Here is a 25,801-nt window from a genome sequence, read left to right as displayed (position 1 = left end):
CGCTCCACCACCCTCACCCCGATCACCCACGTGACCAGGGAACGCGCTCCCAAAAGTATTGGCACCCGAGGCGTCTGATATACTGTATTGAGAAAGAAACACTTTTATTTTCCCAAATTTTAATTCCCTGCCAGTTTTTACTGAGGTAAACTGTACATAGTTGAATGTTTTGATGAGTGTTTAGTAGAATTTCACACACGCATAGCTAAAGTTTCATTGGAAAAAAAACCTGTAGATCCTGATAATCTGGGACAAGAACACAAATTTACAGATTTAATCACACAAACAAATATCGTACAGCAAATCACATTCTTGATAACAGGAACAGTAAAGTTGCTTATAGTATTAAAAACCAAAAAAGAAAGATTAAATGGGGGGGGGGGGGGGGGGGGGGGAGACTGTGTTAACTAAAACATATACAGTGACCTGAAAGCTCAAAATATCACCGATTGAAAGTATTATTTTAAAGTATTTTATGTATTAACCTTTGTGTTCTGTTTCTAATTTACTTAAGGTAGAAATACGCTTTTTTTTCTTTTTTTTTTTTAAAGAAACTTTGTGCACTTGGCTCATTTTCTCCTCTGAACATGAAACTAAGTCATATTTATATTTAAAAATGAAAATAAAACAGATTACACACAGTGGTGAACCATCAACAAACACCAACTTTGCTGTGCACAAAAATGAAAACCAAATAGGTGACACTGCTTTACGTCTTATTACCTGCATGTCTTATTTGCACCTAAACACACCTGTAGGCATGAGAAGTGCTGTTTGTCTCTTTAATATTCCCCCAAAACATCAATCTATTCAAGGTTGGTCATTTTAGAAAATATTTTCTGTCTCGGTTGCTCAAATCCAACCTGTGTGACCTGTGAACAGAAACAACCGTCCGTTTCCGCGCTGTGCTGCTGCCACATGATTGGCTGATTGGATAACTGCATAAATGAACAGGTGTACAGGTGTTCCTATTAAAGTGCCCAGTGAGTGTAGGTTTCAACTTGAAACACCAACACAAACGCAATTTAAAAGATGAAGAAAAGAAAAAAGTATGAAGTAAAAAAAAATATTCCATTTAGCAATTTGTACTGTATTTAAACCTACACAAAACTATGTTCGATTTCAACAGTACAAATGAAAAAGAAATTAAAATTAAATAATAAAAAAATGCAATAAAAGGTTTTGCCATGTTGCACACCAACTTTAATGCTTCTGTTTTACGCTCTTCTATTCAGGTCAAAATGAGCAGTTTTTTTTTCTTTACTTTAAATTTATTTATTTTTTTTAGATTTTTTAAAAAAGTGGAATATTGCCATTTATTCCTCATATCATGTTTGAGCAACAAGCTCATAAAAGTCTTAAATAAAGGTTAATAAACTGTTAATAATCTGGTCACATTTCCTCCTTTATTTGCGCTCAGATCATATTGGTCGAGTTCTTTTGAGATTCGTAATTATTTTTATGATTTATTACCGATATAAACATGGTAGAACAGTTTCACAGACTTTCACAGTTAGATTTATCCACGCATATAGAGGCATTTCAGTATATTCAACACCACGCACTACAGTGTACTACAGCAGCGCGACGATAAATTCAATTTAACGTCACGACCTTCAATTCGAAGGAAAGCTGCGTACCCACGTCAGGCTTGGAATCGAGTCACGTAGCTTACTCTTGGAACAAAACATGATTTTGACTTTAAAAATAAATGCAGATTAAAATAGCTCACGTTTTACTTGCATCAGAGATTGAAATAAGCGGTTAATAACAATATAACTGATATAAAGACACAGAACAATAAAACGATAATGTGGACATACACAGCAATAAATATTAGAATGAATATATTAATTAATTAATTAACAAAGCACACACTAAACCTAACCTATGATGCAAGGTTTTTAGATTAAAAGAATATATTATAGTGGTAAAAATTAAAGTGCTGTTATGAAATCATATACAGAATATTGCACAGGCTTCACAGAGAATCTTTTTTTGTTTTTACATCAGCGTCAGGAGGAACAGCAGCAGACTGCAGACACGGCAGAAAGGACAGACTTCAGCCGTTACTCCTAGTGACCTGCCTGTGGACACAGACATGGAGAAATAAGAGTCTTTATCTATATTAGTGTACGAGTAAACAATGCATTCGTGTTATAAGAGACAGAAACCTCTGAAATCCACGGGTTTGTCCTCGAGCGGGTTGAGCACCATGGACAGAGCGGTCTGCTGTACGGGGCTGAGAGCTGAACGCTGGGCTGCCGTCACTGCTACGGCCTGCTCGTAAGAGAACGCGCTGATCTGCACCTGATCAAACACCACCTGCGCGTGAAAATTGAAATTATGGTGCAATTAAGGTACCGTGCTGTTAAGGCGCACACACACACCGATTTTATCGCTGCAAGCTGACAGTCGCTGTAATATGAAATTTCCAGGCGTTCCTACGGCTGGTTGCCATAGTAACCAGTAGCAGTAGGTGGTGCAATTTGCATTCAAATATTGACAAAAAAATAATAATGATGTTTTCTTGCTGCTAGAATGAAACATTCTGTAGGGAGAGCGTTTATATATTATATATATATATATATATATATATATATATATATATATATATATATATATATATATATATATATATATATATATATATATAAAAAAAATTCACCAGTGTATATATGCATCGTATTCTACGAGATGAAGGAGAAGCAGTGTGAGCTCTTTGCCATCTCGGACATCTACTGTATTTAAGGCGAAAGCACGCGCGCCGGACTGTCTGCATCCACGGAACAATTCGGACTCGCAGGAAGCGCGGTGGATCACGGATCACTCTACAGTCTTCGCTCCCATTGGTAATCGTCGCACCAAGTCGCTCAGTAATTTCCATCAAGTTAAACTTTTCTCAACTTTGTCGCGTCGATGGACACGCCCACATCGAATCGTAAACGGCCGCCGTCGCTCATGTCACCGGAAGTCGCCGGCTCTCGTTGGAAACGAACGGTATCCGGTCGCATCGTGACTGCGAGTCCATGCATGTGTGAACGTACCTTTACGCAACAGTAATACACTTTAATTCCCCAGCTTTATTTTTTCTTTTTCTATCGGCAGACCGTTTCCCTTCTTTCGAGAAATAAACGCAAAATGACTGACACACTATTTCAAATCCCTAAGGTCGAAATGAAACGTAAAATGTCTAGAAATACGTTTAATAATCTTATATTTGGTATATCTTATAAAAGGAAATAATGGATGAACTTGACTACGAGCGAGATCGTTTTCACCATCTGAGATTTTTTTCAATTTTTTCCGCAGTTTTCAAAATGAAGTCGACCAAAGATATCGCCGTTTTCACTCAACTACAGGATTTTTGTATTTTTGTCCACCACTAGCGTTTACTCCACACTAGTAAACTCCTACAGTATCTCGACTCGGCAAGGAAGTTTTACTTATATGCATGTGGTCAAATAGGAAGCTTGTGAGCCAAATGAAGGTCACATATTGTGTTCCTGCACATCATCATCATCATCATCATCATCACCATCATCATTCACCTCATCCTTCTCATCCTCATCACTCCATCAACAATCCCTCAAAGTCCTTCCGTCTCTATAATTTAAAAGCCCCGTCGTCACTCACTGCAAACTTCTTGGCTGTAACGAGAGAGATAGCGAGCGGAGTGATTCCTTCTATCTGCTCCTTCACCAGGGCGGACATGGACATGTCAGGAATTCCAGCTGTATACAAGAAAGACAAGAATAAGACCGACAACAATGGATAAAACACTATCATGACACTAAACAACTACATGAAATAAAAACACACTGCATAATCACACTGGTTATTTAAGGGAAAAGATCTTACCAGCGAACGCGCCGATCTCGAGAAAAACCTCCGGACCCCAGGAGCTGACGGGTCCAAACACCAGACTGTTGGTGAGCAGAGAGATGACGGCCTGAAGCTGATCCTCCGAACACGACACGTTCAGACGACCCAACCACAGCACGGCCTTACTGACACCACACACACCCCCACACAAACACGTTTATACCACAGCTTCCTTTATTTATAGATTTATTATTTGAGCATTATTTTTATGCATTTAAATGTTTATTTACACTATGTTATTGTCGTTGCTGTTGATAGGCTATTTATCCTATAACATTATTATTCATCTCGGTTTGTTTATTTATACTCTACTACTACTAGTTCTACCACTGTACTACTAATATTATTATTATTATTATTATTATTATTATTATTATTAATGTATTTATTTATTATCTATACTATAGCATCAGTGTTGTGTTTCTGTACAATTTATTTATACATTATTATTATTATTATTGTTGTTTTATTTATACATTTACATATTTATACTGTATTATTTATACTATTATTATAATAGCATTATTTTTTATGAATTTAAATGTTTATTTACACTATATTATTGTTGTTGTTGTTGATAGGCTATTTATCCTATAACATTATTATTCATCTCGGTTTGTTTATTTATACTCTACTACTACTAGTTCTACCACTGTACTACTAATATTATTATTATTATTATTATTATTATTATTATTATTATTATTATTAATAATGTATTTATTATCTATACTATAGCATCAGTGTTGTGTTTCTGTACAATTTATTTATACATTATTATTATTATATTATTATTATTATTGTTTTATTTATACATTTACATATTTATACTGTATTATTTATACTATTATTATAATAGCATTATTTTTATGCATTTAAATGTTTATTTACACTATATTATTGTTGTTGCTGTTGATAGGCTATTTATCCTAAAACATTATTATTCATCTCGGTTTGTTTATTTATACTCTACTACTACTAGTTCTACCACTGTACTACTACTACTATTATTATTATTATTATTATTATTATTATTAATAATGTATTTATTTATTATCTATACTATAGCATCAGTGTTGTGTTTCTGTACAATTTATTTATACATTATTATTATTATATTATTATTATTATTATTGTTTTATTTATACATTTACATATTTATACTGTATTATTTATACTATTATTATAATAGCATTATTTTTTATGCATTTAAATGTTTATTTACACTATATTATTGTTGTTGCTGTTGATAAATAGCCTATCCTATAACATTATTATTCGTCTCAGTTTGTTTATTTATACTCTACTACTACTAGTTCTACCACTGTATTATTATTATTATTATTATTATTATTATTCATGTATATATTATTTATACTATAGCATTATTGTTGTGTTTATCTGTACAATTATTTATACCGTATTATTACTGTTTTAATTATACATTTACTTATTATTTATACTGTATTATTGCTCTTACCATTAGTTTATTTCTTTATTTATTTTTGCAATAACATTATTACAATTATTGATTTGGTTTGTTTATACAGTGCCCTTGGTATATTATTAATATTGGCACCCTTGGTAATGAGCAAAGCCTGTGAAAAATTGTCTTTGTTGTTTACCTACTACTTTATAAGTTTAAACAATAAACAGTAAATAAATCTCATAGGGAAAACTACATTTATTAAATAATCTTACCCGAACTCTACAGGACTGAGAGTGTTGATGAGAGGAGCTTCGATCCCACAAACGATGTGTCCCAGAGCCACTAAAGAGCTGGAATTCAGCTGGCTCGGGGTTTGTTTGGTGAAGGTCAGGACGGTGGAGAACAAAACTCCTAACTGACGAATATAAACGCGTACATGTCACGATATATGGAAGTTTCTGGATTACCAGTGGTTTAAAAAAAAATGCCAGGAATTCATTCAGAGTTATTTTTGTTTATTTATTTAAACAGAGAAAATGAGCATGCATCTTTGATAGCGACCTCACAAGTTTCCTCACAAGTCCCCTTTGACATCCTGCAGTTAATTTCTCCTTTATCATGTTCATCACTTTCTTCAGTCTTATTTAAGGTATAGAAACACAAACGCCTTCAAAACTCTACGGGAGTTTGCTCTGAGCAATCAAGTGAAAAGAAAAATCAAGAAAAAAAAAATTCTCCCGATTTAAAAAAAAAAAAAAGACCTCTCTTTGACCTTTCGCAGAACTGTAGATGTCCAAGTGTTTGGAAAGATTATGACAAAAAGTGTAAGGTAAACAGAAAAAAGCTGAACACGTCAGAAGATGCGATAAAAGTGAAACACGGTCAGTGTTTCAGATCTACGACGTGTTATTTGACTATTTGTAATAATACGGGGACATCGTTTATCGTATTAAATGTACGGTATCGTTGGTTGCGTCGTTTCAAAGCAAGGGTGTGCAAACTTTTGCACTCGGCTGTACAACTAGTACTTACACATCTCCTAGGCTAACTTAGCTAAGCTGTCTATAACAAATATAAGGTCAATCTACAAACGCAGCATTTAAATAACTACGTGAAGAAACAAACCCTAATGTTGGCGTTTTATGCGACGTGTACCGTTTAGTTTTTAACTAGCTAGACTATTATCTTACAGCGTTTTGGCTACGTACTAACACACGCTAATACGACAGCACGGTGTTGTGACGTCAGCATCTGCTCATACCTGCTTTCTGGTCCAGGTGCTAACAGCTCCTAAAGGTGCGATGGAGAGAATTTCAGACAGTTCGAGTGACGCCAGTTCGTCCGGTGAAAGCTGCGTAGCGATGCGGCCCAGCTGAGCGATGACGGACGGCGCGAAGGACGAAACGACTCCGAACACCTGCAAAACACACACCTTACGCTGTAACGTCGCACAAAATCACACGAGGTTATCACGAACACGCCGATCTAGAGAAGAGACGGAGGTTTTCCGTTTAAGACGGAAAGATTATACAGAACTTCGGCACGCCTGTATATTTGTTTCACACTATTTTAAACAGAACTGAATACGAAGCATGCGGTTTTTATGACCGCTCTTTATTTTTTATTTAAAATACGAACTTCTGCAAGGCGTACGTGAACTATATGACCTCGAGCGCAGATTTTACGCCGTTTCAATGTGTGGTAAAATCACTTGCCTCTTTGGTTCTGCGGAGCAGCAGCGAGAGCTGGTCGGAGGTGAAGGACGGATCCCGGCCGATGAGCTCGAGGCACTGGCGGAAAGCCGACGAGGACATGTTCACGAGGGTGATTACGGGCCAGGCAGCTGGGCCGGTCACCTGCACGCTCACACAGGATGGAGGTGTGCTGGAGGCGGACAGCGACGCTGTAGGGATCAGTTCAGGTTCAGTTCTTATGAGAGACTTTTTCCATCATACACACACATACACATATATATACACATATATATACACACACATAAGAAATTTCCTTTCCAAATCCAATCCAAGTCTCGTTTTTCTCAGATATCCGATCCACCGTTTTTCCAAGTATCGGACCAGATTCTGATACCGACCGGCGAGATGAAATTGATCTAATATTTCTTATTATAAGATTCATATAATTCCAATATCAGATTATTCAACCTGCCTGTAACTCATTTCAACCGTCACATTTCCTCATTCTGCCAACAGAACAAGCGTGAAAATGAGTAAGAAATGTCGAGAAATAGAAGTATTAATCATGTATTTAGTTGATTGTAATCATATAACAGGAAATATCAGATGCGTTGGATGATATTCAAGTTATTTTCGCTTGCTAAGATGTCATTTTTTGCAGCGTGATCACATGACGCATCACCCCGCTGTATTATTTACTAGTAGTTGGTGAGGTACTCACAGCGTCCTGGCTTCAGCAAGCCTGAGAAGTACTGAAGCACAAACTGCTTCTTGGTTAAGAGCGCGTCGTGGTCGTCGTGGTGTTCGCACAGAGAGCCGACGCCTCCGCTTTCCCACTGCTGCTGGCTGCTAAACAGCCTCTCGATACGCTCCAGACTCATCAGAGCCTGCCGAGACACAAAACCCCCCTCTTTCACACTCCGAAAGGCGTTGACGAATTTCCTATAAGAGCAGTCATTTAAATCGCACGCTCATATTAACCAGTTATCGTTTCTTTAGTAACGCCTTTCACACGGGGACTTTTACAGAGCGTAATTGTTAATACGGTGAAAAAGTTTCCGTAAGGAGACGTTCGTTTAACATTTACGGAAGGAGTCTCCAGTATCAGGGCCGAGTTAAAACCCGACGCCTTGGGAAAGTCTTTACGCGTCACGGTTCGGCGATGACGTGACGAGATGCGGGGTTGTTTTTTTGTTTGGTCTTATTAACGTCGAAAGAGAGGAGGGTGAGAGAACGGTGTTTATAACTGCTATAGCAGAAGTGATAACAGGAGCTAATTCGCTTTACGGGCGTACAACAACATTAAACGTAACTGCAAACGGATAAAAAGTATCTCGTGCCGTTCTTTAAAGGTAAAAATTGCCGTGCTGTAAAAGGAATAGAACACTTCAGGATGCGCCGTTATAGCTAGCTAGCTAGCTAAACAAATAAACAAATAAATAAATAAATAAAAAAGACGGCACACGCTAAACTGATGAAACGGCGTACCGGAGGAATGAGCAGGATGATCTCTCGTGGCAGGAAGAAGAGGAACCGGTCTACTTGAATCAGGGTTGATGTGTTCCAGCTTTGGACTGGGCTTTAAGAAGAAAACGAAAAGAAAAGAAAAGAAAAAAAAAAAAAGAACATTTAATCAATGAAGAGAGAGCTCGAGTCGGTTCTGGTCCGTGCTAGTTAGCGTAAATAGCAATGTTTTTCCACTTTATACTGAATATGATTTAAGAATAGCCATGAGAGCAATGACTGCTTGTTCAAAATGATGAGTTCTAGCATTTTCCATAGTATAAAAATACATCACATGACCTACTTGTAGCGTTTTTGCTCACCCGAATGTGTCCGTTTCCTGCAGCATCGACGCCACCACATCTCGTTTACCAGTGTTATAGCAGAGACCGCGTAGAGACTCGATGCTGTCCACGAAGAACCTCCTGTCCAGCCGCACGAAGACTGCGTCCACCACAAACGTCGCCATAATTCCCAACGAACGGAACTCCACCTCGGTATACGTTCCCGTGTTCAGGCCCTAAACAGGGAGATATCATACAGTACGGCGAGGTCAATTCACTGGGGATTTAGCTGCATTTACATAATTACTTTCTAGCTCAGTTAAAGCTCTAGCTATGGGCCTCGTTGATCGTGCCGGATACGGATGGATTTCTTCGTAAATCGTTCATACGACAGTTTGGTAAGAAACTCATGAAACTCCTATAGATTTGGAAAAATGTTCGTAGCGCGTGTACATTTACGCATAAAAGAACGAACTAATGTAAGCCTCGACTTGAACGATCATATGACCTGCATGGATTACTGCACTTTTATATCTAATATACCGCGGAGGTTATTTTTATTACGTTTACAGCGTTTAGCAGACGCCCTTATTCAGAGCGACTTACAGACGCGCTTGTTCACTCGCTCAGGGACTAAGAGCACCATCCAGAACATTTAATGTGCACCTATTATGGTTTTATCAAATATTACCGTTCATGTAGTGTGTCATAGGGCTGTTTGTGAACGTAAAAATCTGCAAAGTTTCAAAAATCAAAAAAGCGCACGACAAACGGAGTTATCGACTCCCAAAAGAAGGAACCGATTCTGAACAGCTGAAACGAGTCGTCAGTGATTCCAGACTTTACTTCCTGTACTAACCTACGTAGGTTTATAACAAAAAGGCCCGCCTCTGGTCTTCATCGGCCAGTGCTAGACCCATCACAACAGACTGGGACATCTGTCCAATCAGAGCAGAGTATGTTCTCGGAAAGGAGGAGTTTAGAACGAATCGTTTAGAACGAATCGTTTAACGAGTCGTTTGTGACACTGCGGGGAAAAAGGTAACGCTGCAGTTTAAATTCTGAGCACGTTAAAGTGTTGTTTGACCTCGGATGCGTTTCAATCTATCGTATGAGACCTTTAAAACAAAATTAGGCACGTTTCAAAACCATAATAGGTGCGCTTTAAAGAAAACCGGTTCTATTTTATTGGGAGTAATTAAAGAATAAAAAAGTAAAGGAGGCGACCCAACACAAAGCCAAAAAAATTAAGACAAACAAAACGAATCATTTAATTCCGACGAAAGAAACGGCGGCGTATAAACAGCGGACGGGCCGGGCCATGCCTCAGCTCATGGAGGATTTAGTGCTCGCTTATTATTATTATTATTATTATTATTATTATTAATAATAATATTATATAGTATTAAATATTTTTACTGGAACAGAAGCCAGGCAAAATAACTTCTCTTTCAGCCTTTACCCTGATCATTCATTTCGCGCTCCCAGCTGTGCACCGTGACCTTTTACGGAGTTTTGTGGGCGTCGCCGAATGCAAACGAGCCGTGTCAGGAAAGTGCTTTGAACAGATTTCAGCCTTTCTAAAGTGAAATCGAGCCCAGGATGGAGTTCCTGTTCTCGTTAAAAGGAAGACTGACCAGGCTCTGCACCATCTTGTCCACCAGCATGGCCTGCTTGATCCTGGGCATAAGCAGGAAGTACTGAGGATCCAGAACGATCATTTCCCTCAGAGTGTCCATCATTGCCGGGGAGAACTTCTTAATAGAACTAATCCTAAAAAAAAAAAAAACCACAACAAGAGCGTTTTCATGAAGCACAACAAGGCGATCGGGTCTTTTTATTCAGTGCGGCGTCTATACTCGGGGTTTTGTGAATGCCGTTCGTATTTTAAGTAGCAGATTGTCTCGTGAAGTGCTGAATTCTCAATTCTGACTGGTCAGAGGTTTTTATGACGGCAGCTCTGACGGCAAACGTTTATTTTTTTGGAAGGAGCTTATGCTGAGTAGTATGTCATTAACATGACAAGCTGTGGGGTTGTTTTTTTTTTTTTTTTTTGCATCTTATTAACGTCAAGAGAAAGAAAAGAGAGGGGCGCTGCTATAACGGAAGTAATAACGGGAAATAAATGGTTTCGCGGGGCGTCCTACAACGTTAAACGTAACTATAAACGGATAAAAGTATGACGTGGTCTTCCTTAATGAATGAGAATTGTAACTGAAGACACATCTCTGGGGTATAAGAAGAATAAAACAAGCGATAAAGGTAACTCTGCTTCATCGCACCACTCTGTCGTCGATTCATTCCCTACAATAACTCAACACGGAGCGTTTTATTTCTTACTTCTCTCTCTCTCTGACACGTACCTGTTCGGCTAGAGTACGCAGAAGAATGAGAAGACTTACGGGATAGACAGAGCGATCTGAGCGCCCATGTCGCCGAGCAGCTCCGAGAAGAACTTGGACTTGTACGTTTCTTCAAACAAACACCTTTTCTAGACCGGAGAAGACACAGGATTTGAGCGCCGGACAGGAAATCACCGCAACACTGCTTGATCTGATATTTTCCTGCGTGATTATTGAATACAAATACCAGAGACGGGTGAAGAGGCACCGGCTGCTCTCTCACGACCCGCAGAAGGTCGCGCATGGAGGACACGGATATAGAATTCTGGAAAAGCTTCGAGAAAACATTACAGCTCACTCCCTGCACGACTGTTCCCAAAGACCTGGACACACACACACACACACACACACACACGAGTGCATGCGCAAAGCATGAAACAATTCATCAGAGACAGACCTGGTCTGTGTGTGTGTGTGTGTGTGTGTGTGTGGTAACAGAGATGGTTTAGTTCCTGTGTAAAATCTAAAAATGAGGAATAATTATGGGGATAATTAGGAACATGAAATGATGTAAGAGAGACACTCACATGAAGCGCTGCGCTGAGAGACTCGATGCGCTGCTCATGACCTCATTAAACAGAGTTTTAGCCTGCAGGAGATACAGCACATAAACAACTTGTCTGTTGTGTACTCCTAGTGTGTGTGTGTGTGTATGTGTGTGTATACATGCCGTGTTTGTATCTGCTTCTGTGTTTGCATGTGTGTATAGGCATGTGTGTGTATATGCATTCCAGGTGTGTGTAGCAGTAGTATGTTTCAGGTCTGTGTACTTGATGTGTGTTCCAGGTGTGTATGCATGTGTATCTGTCATGTGTTCCAAATGTGTGTATATCTGTTGTGTGTTCCAGGTGTGTATGCATGTGTATCTATTGTGTGTTCCAGGTGTGTATGCATGCGTACTTTGTGTGTTCCAGGTGTGTATGCATGCGTACTTGCTGTGTGTTCCAGGTGTGTATGCATGCGTACTTGCTGTGTGTTCCAGGTGTGTATGCATGCGTACTTGCTGTGTGTTCCAGGTGTGTATGCATGTGTATCTGTCATGTGTTCCAAATGTGTGTATATCTGCTGTGTGTTCCAGGTGTGTATGCATGTGTATCTATTGTGTGTTCCAGGTGTGTATGCATGCGTACTTGCTGTGTGTTCCAGGTGTGTATGTGTACCCATCATGTGTTCCAAATGTGTATATACCTGTTGTGTGTTCCAGGTGTGTGTGTAAGGAGCGGTGCTGTTTGTCAGAAGAAGGCGAGTTTGAGGCATCACACACAGAAGGGAGGTGCCAGAGAGCAGAGGTTCCGCCTCATCTAACCATGTGACCACTCCTGGAGCAGCCTGAGTTAATGAGATTCAAGTGTAGACGTTACAGTGGAAATTTGAATTATGAACAAAAACAAAGAGATCAGTAAAAATCTGTGCGCATATATATATATATATGTATGTGTGTGAGTGTGTGTGTGTGTGTGTTTCCACCTCACCCAGAGTCGTGTTGTAATGGCGTTGACCTGTGGAGGAGTCAGTTGAGGTGTGTACTGTCTGAAGTTGGAGAGAGCGGAAAGCAGGACACTCGAGGACAGCGTGGAGAGAGACTCTGCTCTCAATCCACTCAGCAGGGAGCCTAACTTAGGTAAAGTTCCTGCATCAAACAACTGCCACACACACACACACACACACACACACACACACGTTACTAATTTTATAATGCATATTTGATTGTGGGGACATTTTGTCCTTTTTGGTCCTCAGAAAGGGTTAAAAACATGCAAACATGCGTGCCCACACACACACACACACACACACACACACACACACACACACACACACACACTTACATTAAAGCTGGATGAGATCTTGTCTATGATCACAGCAGCCTGAAAAAACAAAAATGTTTCAACAGAAATTTCATCAATCATTAATCTCAATATTCCGACAGCCTTTCTCCTCTATGTCCTGTACAGATATGTTCTGATATTTCAAAGGGATATTAAAAGAGGGCTTGGCGATATGACGAAAATAATACCGTGATGTATTGGCACCCCTCTGCCCTGTCTGTCGGTGCAAAGGGATCACCACAGAACAGATATTATTGGGAAGGTGGTTAATTTTCCTCTCCTGTGTCACTTCTGTCCTCTTTCTGCTTACCTTATGGCTGTGGAGAGCCACATGCTTAACTGATCACGCAATTCTAACCCAACGCTTCCACAGTAGCGCGCACACACACACACACACCCTATCAGTTCTTGGCCTCCCACCTGCTTATATGCCCTCGGGTCTTGACCCTTAACAGCCCTCTTCTGACCTCTGACCTCTCTTAAAATCTTGAACGCATATAAGATCCTAACAGCTGGCGAGTGGGAATGTATTCCTTATCGTTTAGATGTTCTGTTGGAAAGCAATGAGAGGAGTGCGAGTTTTCCTAAGTAGAGCATTTCTTGTACTCCACTTTTCGTTCTGGAACCATTTAGATGATGTAGATTCAGGGTCATAAGCTGTCGAAAGATCTATAATAAGTAGTCGATTCTTAACCTCCTGGCAGATGCAACCAGTTTTTGGGATAAAGCAGAATTCGTCAACCAGTCGCAAACCAGCATCAGTGATCCACCCAGAAACGTTACAGTGGGTATGAGGGCCTTTTACTTGATCGCATGAAATGATTTAACACATCTAGTACAACCTTCATTTTCTGGAATTAGGTGTTACGATTAAAAGACTATATTGTGCACGGTATATCAGCTGCTTCTGTGTAAGGAGTTGCAGCAAAACCGACCGGATACGTGACAAAAACGGTCTATTCGGGTTAAAATATTATCGTTACGGGTGTAACGATACATCGTGGCGCGATGCCGAAATGTGACGGTGTAGTCACGTGATCATGTCGCATTATACGGTTGAAAAAGAGCTCTAACTTTTAAACACCACCACAGGCGGTGGAATCCGGACGGCCATTTTAGTCGACTTTGGAGCTCTATTTCTGCTACGGAGAAATATGTCATGTCCCAAAACATTCATTTCTATTTCAGCAAACATACCGAAGCGCTACGCATCCACAAAGGTTTGACCCCGACGCACACGTCCGCATTTCTCCATTAGAGAAACTATGTTTATGATGATCCTTTTGGCCAATCTCCTGGCGAGGGGTGCTAATAGTTTTACAGTTGACTGTATTACACACTGCACGACATGGTGTAAGGCGGATACACGCCATACCTGCGTAGGTGTGAAGGGAACAGAGGTGAGGGCACTGAAGACAGGAACGAGCTGCGATTGGCTGAGCTGCTGCAGAAAGTCCAACCCGAGCAGAGGCAGGAGCGGTGCGAGGTGAGAGATCTTCTGAGGACTGAGAGCGCCAGGAGACTGGAGCTCGGACCCGTTTAAAAACAGCACGCTGGAAATCTGAGAGACGCGGCACGCGCGGGACAAATTATAACCGCTATAACCGGCGCGTGCGCGTTATTTATTTCATTTACAGTCCTCACCATGTCGCTGGGAACGCTCATGCGCCGTGTTACGCACGTCCTGACGTTCTCCTGGATCACCGGGAACACGCCGGTGTCCATGTACGCCAGCAGGTCACTCACGTTAGCTTGGCATGTCAGGGTGGCTAACCTAAAATGTGTTGAGATCACTTCATTCGCACAAAATAATGAGAACCTCACCAACATAGAAGATAGTTACATAAGAAGTACGCAAGGATTTTTAATCGAACGTTATTGAGATGAATGATTCCTTGTTCCTTATCGTGTCAGTGTTGGCGAAGACGTCTAGCAAGCTAGCTTCTTGACTTTGGCTAGCAAGTCTTCTATAATTAAAAGGGAGTACATGATGTGGTTAATCTTTTACACATAGCTAATCAATCACCATTAAAGATGTAACATACGCTCGCTGGCTAAACAAGGCCAAATCTCTTCAGAAAGCCAATCGATTACCCCCCCCCAGTATTTTTGGACTGATTTGCACAGACCCACCACGTGAAAAGACTGCTCCTCTTGCCTAGACCTCTTAAAAAAAAACAACAACCACCCCGTCAGATGATCTGAACGAGCGTGATGCGCAAACCTTCTGAACTGATCCGCTGTGAGGTCCTTGTACACGCCGATGACACTCTGAGCGACGAACTGCCTCTTCACAGCTCCCAGATCGTTCCTCAGAAGAACATCCAGACCGTTCAAGACCTTAAAAAAAAACAAAACAAGACATACTGGTTTCATATTATGATCAATAACCGAAACCAAACCGAGACGTCAAAACTGCGCGATAAGACGTCCGACAGTGTTCCGTTTCAATCCTGGCAGGAAATTCGTTTCCAAACACCTTCCTTTGTGTTCGCTCTCTGAGCACACACACTACACATCCATTTTTAATTCACGGATCGTATATACGCTTACGGACGACGAGCGTGCAGACTTGTCGCTCACAAAAGGAAACATCTGACCGGCGATAAACCTCCGGCCAGAGCCAGGAAGGTTCGGGTGTCCGGTAAAGGTGGCGTGGGTGTTACCTGAGCAGGTGAGAGGTTCTGGAAGCTGCGGAACGGCAGGTACGCGATCAGGTGACCGCTGTCTGTTACGAAGGACGGGCCGCCTGCGGTCATGTTCGCCACGCTGAGAGTCTGACTGAACCACGAGCCGAAAGCCTGACGCTGCTCCGGTGACAGACTGCTGATGGTGCTGTTCATCAGGTTTAATCTAAGGGACAGATCGATGGACAATATCATGTTCATCATTTAGAGTTTTCTCTCTGATCGACCATCATTTACACTTCATGCGTTTGTTTAACCCGATAAACCTTTATTTTAAATCCATCCACAAAAAAAAAACAACAAAAAAAAAACACATTTCTACTGTCCATAGTCAATTAATCAGATTAGTTTTAAGGACATAACGGCGTTAAATCACGTTTAGAAGACGTCTGTAGTAAGTATGATCGATCACCTGGGGTTTTCCCTACAGTTTCCTCTTACAGAAGTCTAAAGGTGAGATCTTTGCAAATTTAGGAACGCGACAGATTCGGACTAGAGGAACGGTGTAAAATCCCTCCAGTAATAGTTCCATCAGCCTCCTCGTTGTGTAAAACTAATTCAGATTGGATAGGAGTATCGGCACCGTGATTGGTCGTTTATTCCGGAACCTAACCCGGAGGAAACCCGTACAGACCCGAGGAGAACACGCTCAGCTCAGGACGGAACCCTGGAGCTGTGACAGCGCCGATAGCGCTACCCTGCTGCGGCTCTACCGTGTCTCCATCCCTGTTCGTTTAAATACTCGATGATTCAGTTGTAAAGTGAACTCGGTGTAAACTATGTACGGCGGCTACATTACAAAGCTTAGTGTGCTGCTGGAAAAACGGGTCACCCGCTCTCTCGCTCACTCACACAACGCTATTGGTTTGTAGCGGAGGGAGAGAGCCGATGTGCTCCGGTTTCATGAGGCTCAGGAGGGGGCCAAGGTCCAAAAACAGGGTCTCGTCTCGTCTCAGGTGGAGCTGCATCGGGACGGACACCAAGGTGCGCAAATATTCCTGAGTCACCTATAAGAAAGGACACGAGCACAGGACACCTATAGAACACACCGGTCCAACAAAAATAATCTGATTGGCTGAGCCGCGTTTAAAGCCGTTGTAGAATCCTCGATATATAGACACACACACACACACACACACACACACACACACAACTGTGACTGCAATACCGTAATTAAATTCTGTATTAATGCTTCAGGTTTGCAACCAATAATAAAAAAATACAAAATAAACAACACTTAAATCAGCGTTCTGTCTATAATATACTGTAAAAGTACCCTGATCTTTGTCGGCCATGTTGCTTAGCAACCAAAGCTCACTTTGGCTTTGCACAAATTGTTTCCTGCGAATAACGTTAAAAATAAATCCGGTTATTTAACCGAACAACGGATTTTTATCATATCGGTGACATTTTTATACCAATATTTGCCATGACGCCGATCAGTAAAGGATAAAATCAGGGCTTATTGCTTTATGATCAGCGTAAATACAGACATTTCTGGGGAAAAATCTTGCTAATTAAAGCAATTTTTTTAAAAACAAACAAAGTAACAATATAAGTATTTAAATGTGCTGTCTGGTTTTGTTTCGAGGTGGTTGTTGTTTGTTTCGTGTTGTTTTTGTTTACAGGCTGTAACAAAACACAAACGCCTCCAAATGATTCTCTCCTCTCTTGTGAGATTCCCGAAAAGGGTTCACCTGAAGGTTCTTCTGGTTCTGGTTGTAGTAAAGCAAAATCAGTCTCATGGTATTCGTGTCCACTGAACTCAGCACTGCCCTCAGACTCGCCAGAGGGATCTGGAAATAATGCTGCAAAAGAAGATTGAAAAAAAAAATAATAATAATAAATCTACAAGAATAAGGTTACACATTTAAAACAAAAAACACCACGATGATGGATGTAAAGTTTACAGTAAAGTACGAGTCTGTTCGAACCTTGATGAAAAAAGAGGCATCACTGGAGACATCTCTTCCTGTTTGCATCAGGCTGGTGAGGACTTTCTGAAACACACACACACACACACACACACACACACCTTTGAGTGTGATACTTACACCTGGAAAAAGTCATCAGAGCATCGATTGATACCATCTACAATACCGACATCAATGTAAAAACAGGTTCAACAACAATACACGCAGGACATTAGAGTTAAGTGTCGGTGTAAGCAACAAATCAATTGTCGGTCGGTCGGTTCGTGTTACGTGTACGAGACGTGAAATGTCCGATATCACTGACAGGACGGACATCGTACACTAGGTAGTGACCCGTCTACCTCGAGTCAATTACACCAGGCAACAGGTCTGACACCAGTGACAGACACTCTTGAGTAATTAACCCCTAAAATAATTTAAATAGTCGTACAACAATGCTAAATAACTGACGCAAATTAATCAAATAATCTAAGATCTAATCTAAATGGTGGTCTGATGTCTGATAAGGGCAATAAATAAATAAATCAACTGTATAACTGTCTTTTTAAAGAAAAGAAAATATATTAACCTAAATTTTTTTTTTTAGACATCACTTCTTTTTTTTTTTTTAGGATTTAAGAAATGTTGGCAATTTTCTTTAAAAAACAACAACAAAAACAAATATATTCATTATCTGTTACATTTATTTAAATACTTTCTTCTGCCAAATCTTCTACTCACAACTGTATATAAATATATATAATAATCAACATTTATATATATATATATATATATATATATATATATATATATATATATATATATACACACACACACTTTATATATATATATATATATATATATATATATATATATATATATATATATATATATATATATATATATATATATATATATATATATACACACACACACACACACACACATACATTTTATATATATATATTACACACACATACATGTATAAATTTAAATTTTAAATTGAAATATAATTTAAAAGGGAACTGAATTTCACACCCAGTTCTTTTCTCGTTAACCGTTTAGATGTTAAAGTGTTATTTTAAATTAACGTGTTTTATTTATTTATTTCTTTAAATTCTCATACTGTGCACTTTTTTTTTGGTCATTTTTATTTTCATGTCAATAAATTAAATTAATAAAATTCAAACAAAAGGTTTTTTTTTTTCCCCCCTTTTCTTGGATTATTCCTTTACTCGTCAGGTGGGAGAAATTAAAAAACAAGTCACTTTTGATTTTTATGATCAGAAATAGAAGCCAAAAGAATTAAAAAAAAAATTTTTCTTTTCCTTATTAGCAAGTCAAAAAATGAAATCATAAATAAACTGAAACTGAAAAAGAGTCAGTTTTTCCTCAACTCAATGGCAGTCACTACACCCCCACCTCTCACTTTTAGCTAGCTTAAGTTACGAATTTGAAACCAAACACGGTAATGATTAGCGACACGGCGAGAACAGGACTGTCCTCCTCGATAATATCGGAGACGATACGTCTCCGCAAAACCTGCGCCACAGAGTCGATGTTCAGAGGAAAGTGTCTTTGAGGAAAAGCCTTTTGCTTCACCACACCCATGAAAACATGTTCTCTGCTATTTCTCCATGGCTTTTGTTTACCCTGCCCGGACTTTGAAACCATAATCAAAGGTTATTTTTCCCGAAAATGTTTAATTATGTTCACTTAATTTTTTTATTTGTTATAATTTCACATTCAGGGTGGGGAAAAGTTCTGACATGATCGATCTTGGTCATCATAAAAACCTGCCATTTTAACAGGGGTGTGTAAACTTTTTTTCATACCCACTGTACATTAAAATGGTGTGTTATTAAAGAATACGTAAACTTGCGGACTTGACTTTACATTTAGGAACGAAAGAAACTAACTTACCGCAAAGCACTGCAGGACCACTTGCTTCTTGCCGAAGCTCGTTTCCTTCTCCAGGAAGGCAGACACGGAGTCCAGGATGCTCTGCCCGATGTTATCGGTCACCCTCGGTGTCGTCATTCCGTTTTCTTCCAGAACAAGCAGCAGAATTACCCACAAACTTGTTGCTTGTCTGACCATTGTAGAGACCTCTGAAGTCATCACTGTCTCCATACGGGGCAGGAGAACCTCCACACCGCAGCGCAGGAACGCCTGGAACACCTGAAGCTGAGGGATATCTGTCTGGCAAACGGCATTCAAGTCTATACTGCATGACCAGTTCAGTCTGACGATCAACTCTTTCACCAGGCAAGGGTGGATCTCGGTGGTATTCGTATTACTCGAGCTGCTGCTGTTGGTGGTGTTTTTGGACTGGTTGACCCTGGTGTAGTTTGAGAAGGTGGCACACAAAGCGCTCACCCAGACATTGGAAGGATCTCGAACGATATGAGACAGCACAGAAGGTTTGACGCAGATTGACGAGATGAAGTTCGCTTGGTCATAATCCCAGCAGAGTACCAGAAGAGCTGCACCGGGAAGAGTCACCGTCCAGTTTGCGTACAGACATTGCTCGGAGGGCTTGAAGCCCATCAGATTCTCGGTGCCAGACCCGGTGAGATTGGAGCACTGCTCCAGCAACCAGGTGTTGTCCAAATTGGCTAGGAGGTTCTGTAGAACAGTGGTGTTGGCGCATACGTTGCGGACGAAGTTTGCCGTGTCGAGATCAGCGCAAAGAGCAAGGTCGGTCATGTCTACAATGACCGGCTTGTTCCATTCCGAGTACAGGCAAACCCTGGGAAGCAAGTCTGACGTGTCGTTAACAGAACACACAGACTTCAACCACTGGTTCTGAGGGTCGAGAGTTAGACGGGATAACAATGTCGTGTTACAGCATACGTTAAGATGGAATGCCGCCATGTCAAATTTCCAACATAGACCAATCACCGATGGATGCACTGGTAAAGCGGCCCAGGCGGAATATTTACACAAATCAGACATGCCGGGAATAGTAGGGTGGACAGTTGGTGGGGTTGTAGTTAGCGAGGCTGTAGGGGAAACTGTTGGTGAGATGGTCGAGGGAGCACTAGCAGAGAGAGTTGAGCTGATTATAGGAAGAAGAGTGAAGGTGGAGACGGTTAGGGAGACCGTCGATGAGGAAGGTGAAGCAGTGCTGGAGGACACCGGTGGAATTGTTGATGGCGAGGGATTAACACTGGAAGAGACTGCTGATGTGAAGGCCAGAGGGGTTATGGGAGAAAGAGTGGCGATTGTTGGTGGGGTTGTTAGGACAAGAGATGGAGAAAGTGCTGTGATAGAAAGAGTGGCCACTGTTGAGGTCGTTTTTGGAGAGACTGGTGATGAAGTGACGGAGATCTGCGGAGTCGTTGGCGATACGGTGGTGCTCGAGACTACAGATGGGACCGTTGGAGAACCTTTAAAAAGGAGCGTGCAATACAGTTGCACCCAATAATGGTCCTTGTTGAGGACTAGCGCAGCGAGGAATGAGGTGTTAGCACAGACCTCTCGAACAAATCGAGGCTCATCGTATTGTATGCACAGGGATATCTGATCTGCGGAGACTGTTATGAAGTTGCGCCACTCCGAGTACCGGCACATTTCTGATACGAGAGTGGCGGTGTCGTTCGGCGGAGATGTAGGTACCTCGGTACAGTTGGGCGTTATCCAGATATTTTCGATGTTGGATAAAATCATGATGTAAAAATCCATACTCTGACAGAGGAGCTTCTCCATTTTCGCTTGATCATTATTCCAGCACAGTGCCACAACAGAAGGGTCAAGCATTTGAGGAGTCCATAGCTCGTACATGCAAAATTGCCGGATCATGTATCTTTCGGACACGTTCGTGCAGTACTCCCAAACCCAGCTGTTGTTAGGGTTCTCGACGAGAACTTGCATCACGGGAACGTTACTGCACACGCCCTCGAGAAAAGCTTCAGGGTCGTTGTCGCTACACATAGTGACCAGACCCGGGTCGATGGCGGCCTCCGACGTCCAGTTCGCGTAGTTGCAGAAAAGCTGGCTGAGGCTAAGGGTCGCTCGTGCGACTCTCTGGCTCGATTCCGAGGGTAAGGGTGGGCAGGGTTCCAGAAGGGGTGATAGGACAAGCTCCACCATGTGGCAAGTGTTTCTCCATACCAGAGTTAATTCAGAGAGCGATAAGGTACTCAGATATTCACAAAGATAATATAGAGCATCAGGAACCTGAGATCTACTGGCTATAATCTCTGCACAGAGGGTGTTATTGAGGTGCGTAACATCCCGCTCGTCGCAGGTCAGTCGTGTTGTAGGGTCGTCCACCGGAGACGCGACGGAGCGACCGCTGTGGATATCATACGCGCTTTGACATGCCGCGTCTGTATAGCTACATGGAGGAACGCCGAGAGTCAAGAACATGTTCAGGATTGAATCTCCGAAGGACCAGCTCAAATTCTGGCTAATGCCCCTGGATAAAAAGAAACAAACCGTTCTTACCATCACCACCTCTGCAGAATGCAGATGTTAAGAATTACTGGAAATTTTTTTCTTTACGTGTTTATTTCTTTACATGCAGTTGCGTTGTGGTTTTGGTGAAAGGGCCTTGAAGTTACATTTCACAGTCGGGAATTAGTAACCTAACCTCCTTAGACGTTACAGCGTTATGTTGTATTGTAAGCGTGAACATTTCTTAAGAAGTCACCGCAAAAAGAATTTGCAATAGTCAATGAGTATCATTTCAATTTGCGTAATGTTTTTTAACGTCCGTACAAAAAGTTCCATCTGGACCCATGAAGTTTCCTCAGTTTGAGAATTTCTACAGGTCACATCTCAACTCACCAGCAAATTCTTTCGAACTCTTTCACAAAGTGCGCGAGAGATTTTCGTTTGCGAGAGGAAAACCGGGCCAAAGATCGTACAGAGCAACAGGGCTGGGCGATATATCGATATGATATCGTGATAAATGATTACGCGATACACGTTTCTGAGATATCGTTGGTACGGTGATTTGTTTTCGTTTTTAATAATTACATTAAAATGGTACTGAATGGATGCCGCTGATTTGACTAGAATTTTTTAAAAAACTTAATCTCATTCGTCTGTAGACTTTAAAGAGAAGCATCGTCAAACTCGGCTTAACAGATTTTTTTGTTTATTTTACTACTGTCTTGCAGACAGTTTGTTAGCTAAATTATATCTCGCGATACGTATCGCGCATCGTAGAAATATTCGAGTATCGTGATATGATATTTTTCCCATATCGCCCAGTCCTACAAAACAAAGCCGGCGTGAGAGGCAGAACTCGCCACAGTCCGCTCACAGAGCGATTTCGGGCTGCGTCCGTTTCAGAAACCACTTCTAAACGACTGATCTATAAAAAAAAGGAGAAACGTTTCCTTCGGAGTTCTTTGCATGCCTCCTGACTGTAGATTTCTGAAGGATTTCTACTTGGAACTTTTCCTGAAAGTGGAACTTTTATTTGTAGGGGTCTCTAAAGTCCCCAATAAAGGTTCCAGTACGGCCCACCGCCCTTTGGTCCGTCGTAAAAGTTTTCATTAACGATCCAAAGAGCCCTAAAGGAAGCCTTTCTGAATGAGAGACGTGCAGACACTCACCATAGTAGAAGTTGTTTTAGGTCTCCTGTATACAAAAAAGACAAAGAAAACGAAATTATTTTCCCCTACGTTAATGCTAAATTGTCATTTTATCATTTTAAGCTGAGAGAATGAAGATCGAAAGTTAGATTAAGGTTGAACAGCACCATCAGAACAATAACAACTACTGACCCTGAGGACAATTCTGGCTCTGGTTCAGCGTAGGTGCCTCGATGCCTAACTGCAACACGACTGTTACCAGTTCCACTAAAGACTGAAGAAAGTCCACCATGAAACAGGAGATGTCCGACATCAACGGAGACAAGTACGAGTCAATAAAACCGTTCCACTCGGTCCAAAAGTTCTCGGAAAGCCGTAGAGACAAGGTGGCATTCAGCAACTCGTGAAGGGCGGTGAGCGGAGCCCCAGCCGGATCTCCACTCCTCTGAAAGCCGTTCAACGGACATGTCTGAGATTTAATGGATGACAGGAAGGACATCAGCGGTACGCTCAACTTAGAAAGCAGAGTTGCGGTTAGATCTGCTTGCCACCCACACTGTGTTCCATTGGCTAACAGACAAACCAGAGCTTGAGGGAAGCCGTCCAGCAGTACCGGCTGGGACGTGCGGTATAAACCGCTGAGGAGGTTGAGATAAGAGTTAAGATCTGGGGGCGCTGTGGTGAGACCGGTTCTACTCTTGCTTCGGGACTGATAAAGGTTTGACCCGAACCCGGTTCTGACCCTTATTTCCTCCTTCTTATCAGTTGCTTCAGTTTTGAAAGAGTGGATTTTCTCCACGGGAACGTCTCGGGTTTTCTCAGACTCGCTGGATTTGGAGTTGAACTCGGTCCGGCGGGTGATGAGGGTCTTCAAGACTGTGGGCTCGCCGATGACAAACCCTGTGTACAACAACAACAACAACAACAACAACAATAATAATAATAATAATAATAATAATAATAATAATAATAATAATAATAATACTGAGGTAATAATAACAACAACAACATTTTGTGTTATTGTTTTTGTCAGCAAGATCTGTATACTACTACTACTAAAAATAATCGTGTCCTTGTTCATTATAATAACGCAATTGATAGACGGACAGTTCAGGAACTAGAACTGATCGTAAAGACAGACTTACCGAGGAAAGTGCAGGCTGTGAAAAGCAATAAACATCCTGAGCGACACATCTTCCACACAATCAATAGTCCCTGAAATGAATTATTAAAACATAAAACTGAAGTTTATATTTATGATTTTGTTGGGTCATTTAAGCAATTTCTAAAATAAATAAATAAATAAATAACTAAATGAATAAAAAGGCGGGCAGAAAATAAATTCAGCCTCCTCCAGGCTACAGATACATCAAGTCCGTGGTGGTGAAGCTGAAACTGTGCCTCAGAGTTTGCTCTGAGCAGTGTGTGTTACATCGTGAAGTACTTCCTAATATACACACCCACCCCCACACACACCCACCCAGTGTCCTCTCGGTCAAACCCAACCCACAGCAGAAACCTAATTAAACCCAACAAGAGGAAGGAACATGTGCGAACGGATTGGAGCGTCGGATCGTGGCTCTGAATAATTTATCAGAGCTGGTCATTAATTAATTAACACCTGCTTTAAGGCGGAACACACCTGAACATCGGAGCGAACGTCTGAGAGACTGTGTTCTGAGGAATGAACACATCGGGGGGGAGAAGAGAGAGAGAGAGAGAGAGAGAGAGAGAGAGAGAGAGAGAGAGAGAGAACAGCGTAACGTTCCCCGTTCTCAACTTTTAAAGGACTTTATAGCAGTAATGGTTTTAGATCAGTTCATATGCAGACACAGTAGTCTAATCTGTGTAATCCCGAACACTGTCCATGCTAATCGCTGTTTCAAAGAGGGGATCGTCAACATTACAGCCATCAACATAACGCTACACGCTAGCGTCCAAAGCTGTTGCTGCGCTGCAATTTCAGTCCAAAATATCACATATATGTTTAAAGTTCAGTAAAGTAAAACTGAACCGACAGCCACTCAGGCCTGGAAGTGTAAAAGTGCAGCTCAAGTAGCTTTTATCAGGAGATTAAGCAAAAGGACACGCGGGGTTTTTTTGGCGGCCATTTTGGCGGCCGTTCCTTTGCACATCAGAGGTACCGAGGTAGGAAACGACGTCATTGCTGCATACAGGGCATCACAAAGGCAGCAATGGCCCTCGCTACCTAAAGAGAGCGACGCAGGATTCTCGCCTCCTCACCCGTACACTCTACTCAGACTTCCACGCCAACAACACACCACCATCGCCGACTGGCTCAGTCGAGTCTCGGAGCGACTCCGCATTCCGGGACTTTGATTCGAGTGTCGAGACGTCACCACGTCTACGCTGGGATTTCTCGGTAATATGTTCGAAAGCGGTGAATGAGAAGAGAAAAGAAAAAAACTCTAGCGCTTTTGTTTTTAAAAAGCTAACGGAGAAACACGTCCGGGATCGGTGACTCTGCTAACTTCACTAGCGATAACGTCGTCATGGCTGGGACATCAGAACGACACGCGACCGCGAGCTTCTCTGAATAAGGAAAATACAGAACCTGCATCACTTCACACATCAGAAATATTCCCATGTAAACGTATTTAGCGTGCTT

The 25,801-nt window shown here is 41.3% G+C and overlaps 1 protein-coding gene across 1 annotated transcript; it reads right to left on the bottom strand.

The window, feature by feature from the left end:
- Window positions 1-115: 115 nt before the first annotated feature.
- On the bottom strand, window positions 116-24,418 carry strc1 (stereocilin 1). Its single transcript, XM_017458747.3, has 28 exons — window positions 24,318-24,418; window positions 23,365-24,072; window positions 23,194-23,218; window positions 19,547-22,046; window positions 17,645-17,710; window positions 17,408-17,518; window positions 16,563-16,717; window positions 15,690-15,876; window positions 15,248-15,363; window positions 14,668-14,797; window positions 14,399-14,584; window positions 13,024-13,062; window positions 12,670-12,840; window positions 12,386-12,526; window positions 11,725-11,786; window positions 11,385-11,520; window positions 11,198-11,286; window positions 10,433-10,568; window positions 8,835-9,031; window positions 8,497-8,587; window positions 7,730-7,895; window positions 7,030-7,217; window positions 6,576-6,731; window positions 5,587-5,729; window positions 3,862-4,010; window positions 3,637-3,734; window positions 2,175-2,325; window positions 116-2,087 (listed from the first exon to the last, which is right to left on the bottom strand). The coding sequence occupies exons 1-28, from the start codon at window positions 24,364-24,366 to the stop codon at window positions 2,005-2,007; spliced, it is 6,429 nt and encodes a 2,142-aa protein (XP_017314236.1). The 5' UTR covers window positions 24,367-24,418; the 3' UTR covers window positions 116-2,004.
- Between the last annotated feature and the right edge of the window lie 1,383 nt (window positions 24,419-25,801).

This window comes from Ictalurus punctatus, chromosome 27 (assembly GCF_001660625.3).
Source record: "Ictalurus punctatus breed USDA103 chromosome 27, Coco_2.0, whole genome shotgun sequence".
In the NCBI taxonomy this organism is placed as follows: domain Eukaryota; kingdom Metazoa; phylum Chordata; class Actinopteri; order Siluriformes; family Ictaluridae; genus Ictalurus; species Ictalurus punctatus.
Note: the sequence above shows the minus strand (reverse complement) of the source record. Positions and strands in the feature narration are given on the sequence as shown.

Excerpts from the sequence above, each read along its gene's own strand:
- strc1 (XM_017458747.3), bottom strand. The coding sequence starts at position 24,366 with ATGTGTCGCTCAGGATGTTTATTGCTTTTCACAGCCTGCACTTTCCTC. Across the intron at positions 23,219-23,364 it reads GAGCCAGAATTGTCCTCAGG|GAGACCTAAAACAACTTCTA; the intron begins GTCAGTAGTTGT and ends TTTTGTATACAG. Across the intron at positions 10,569-11,197 it reads CAGATCGCTCTGTCTATCCC|GATTAGTTCTATTAAGAAGT; the intron begins GTAAGTCTTCTC and ends TTTTTTTTTTAG.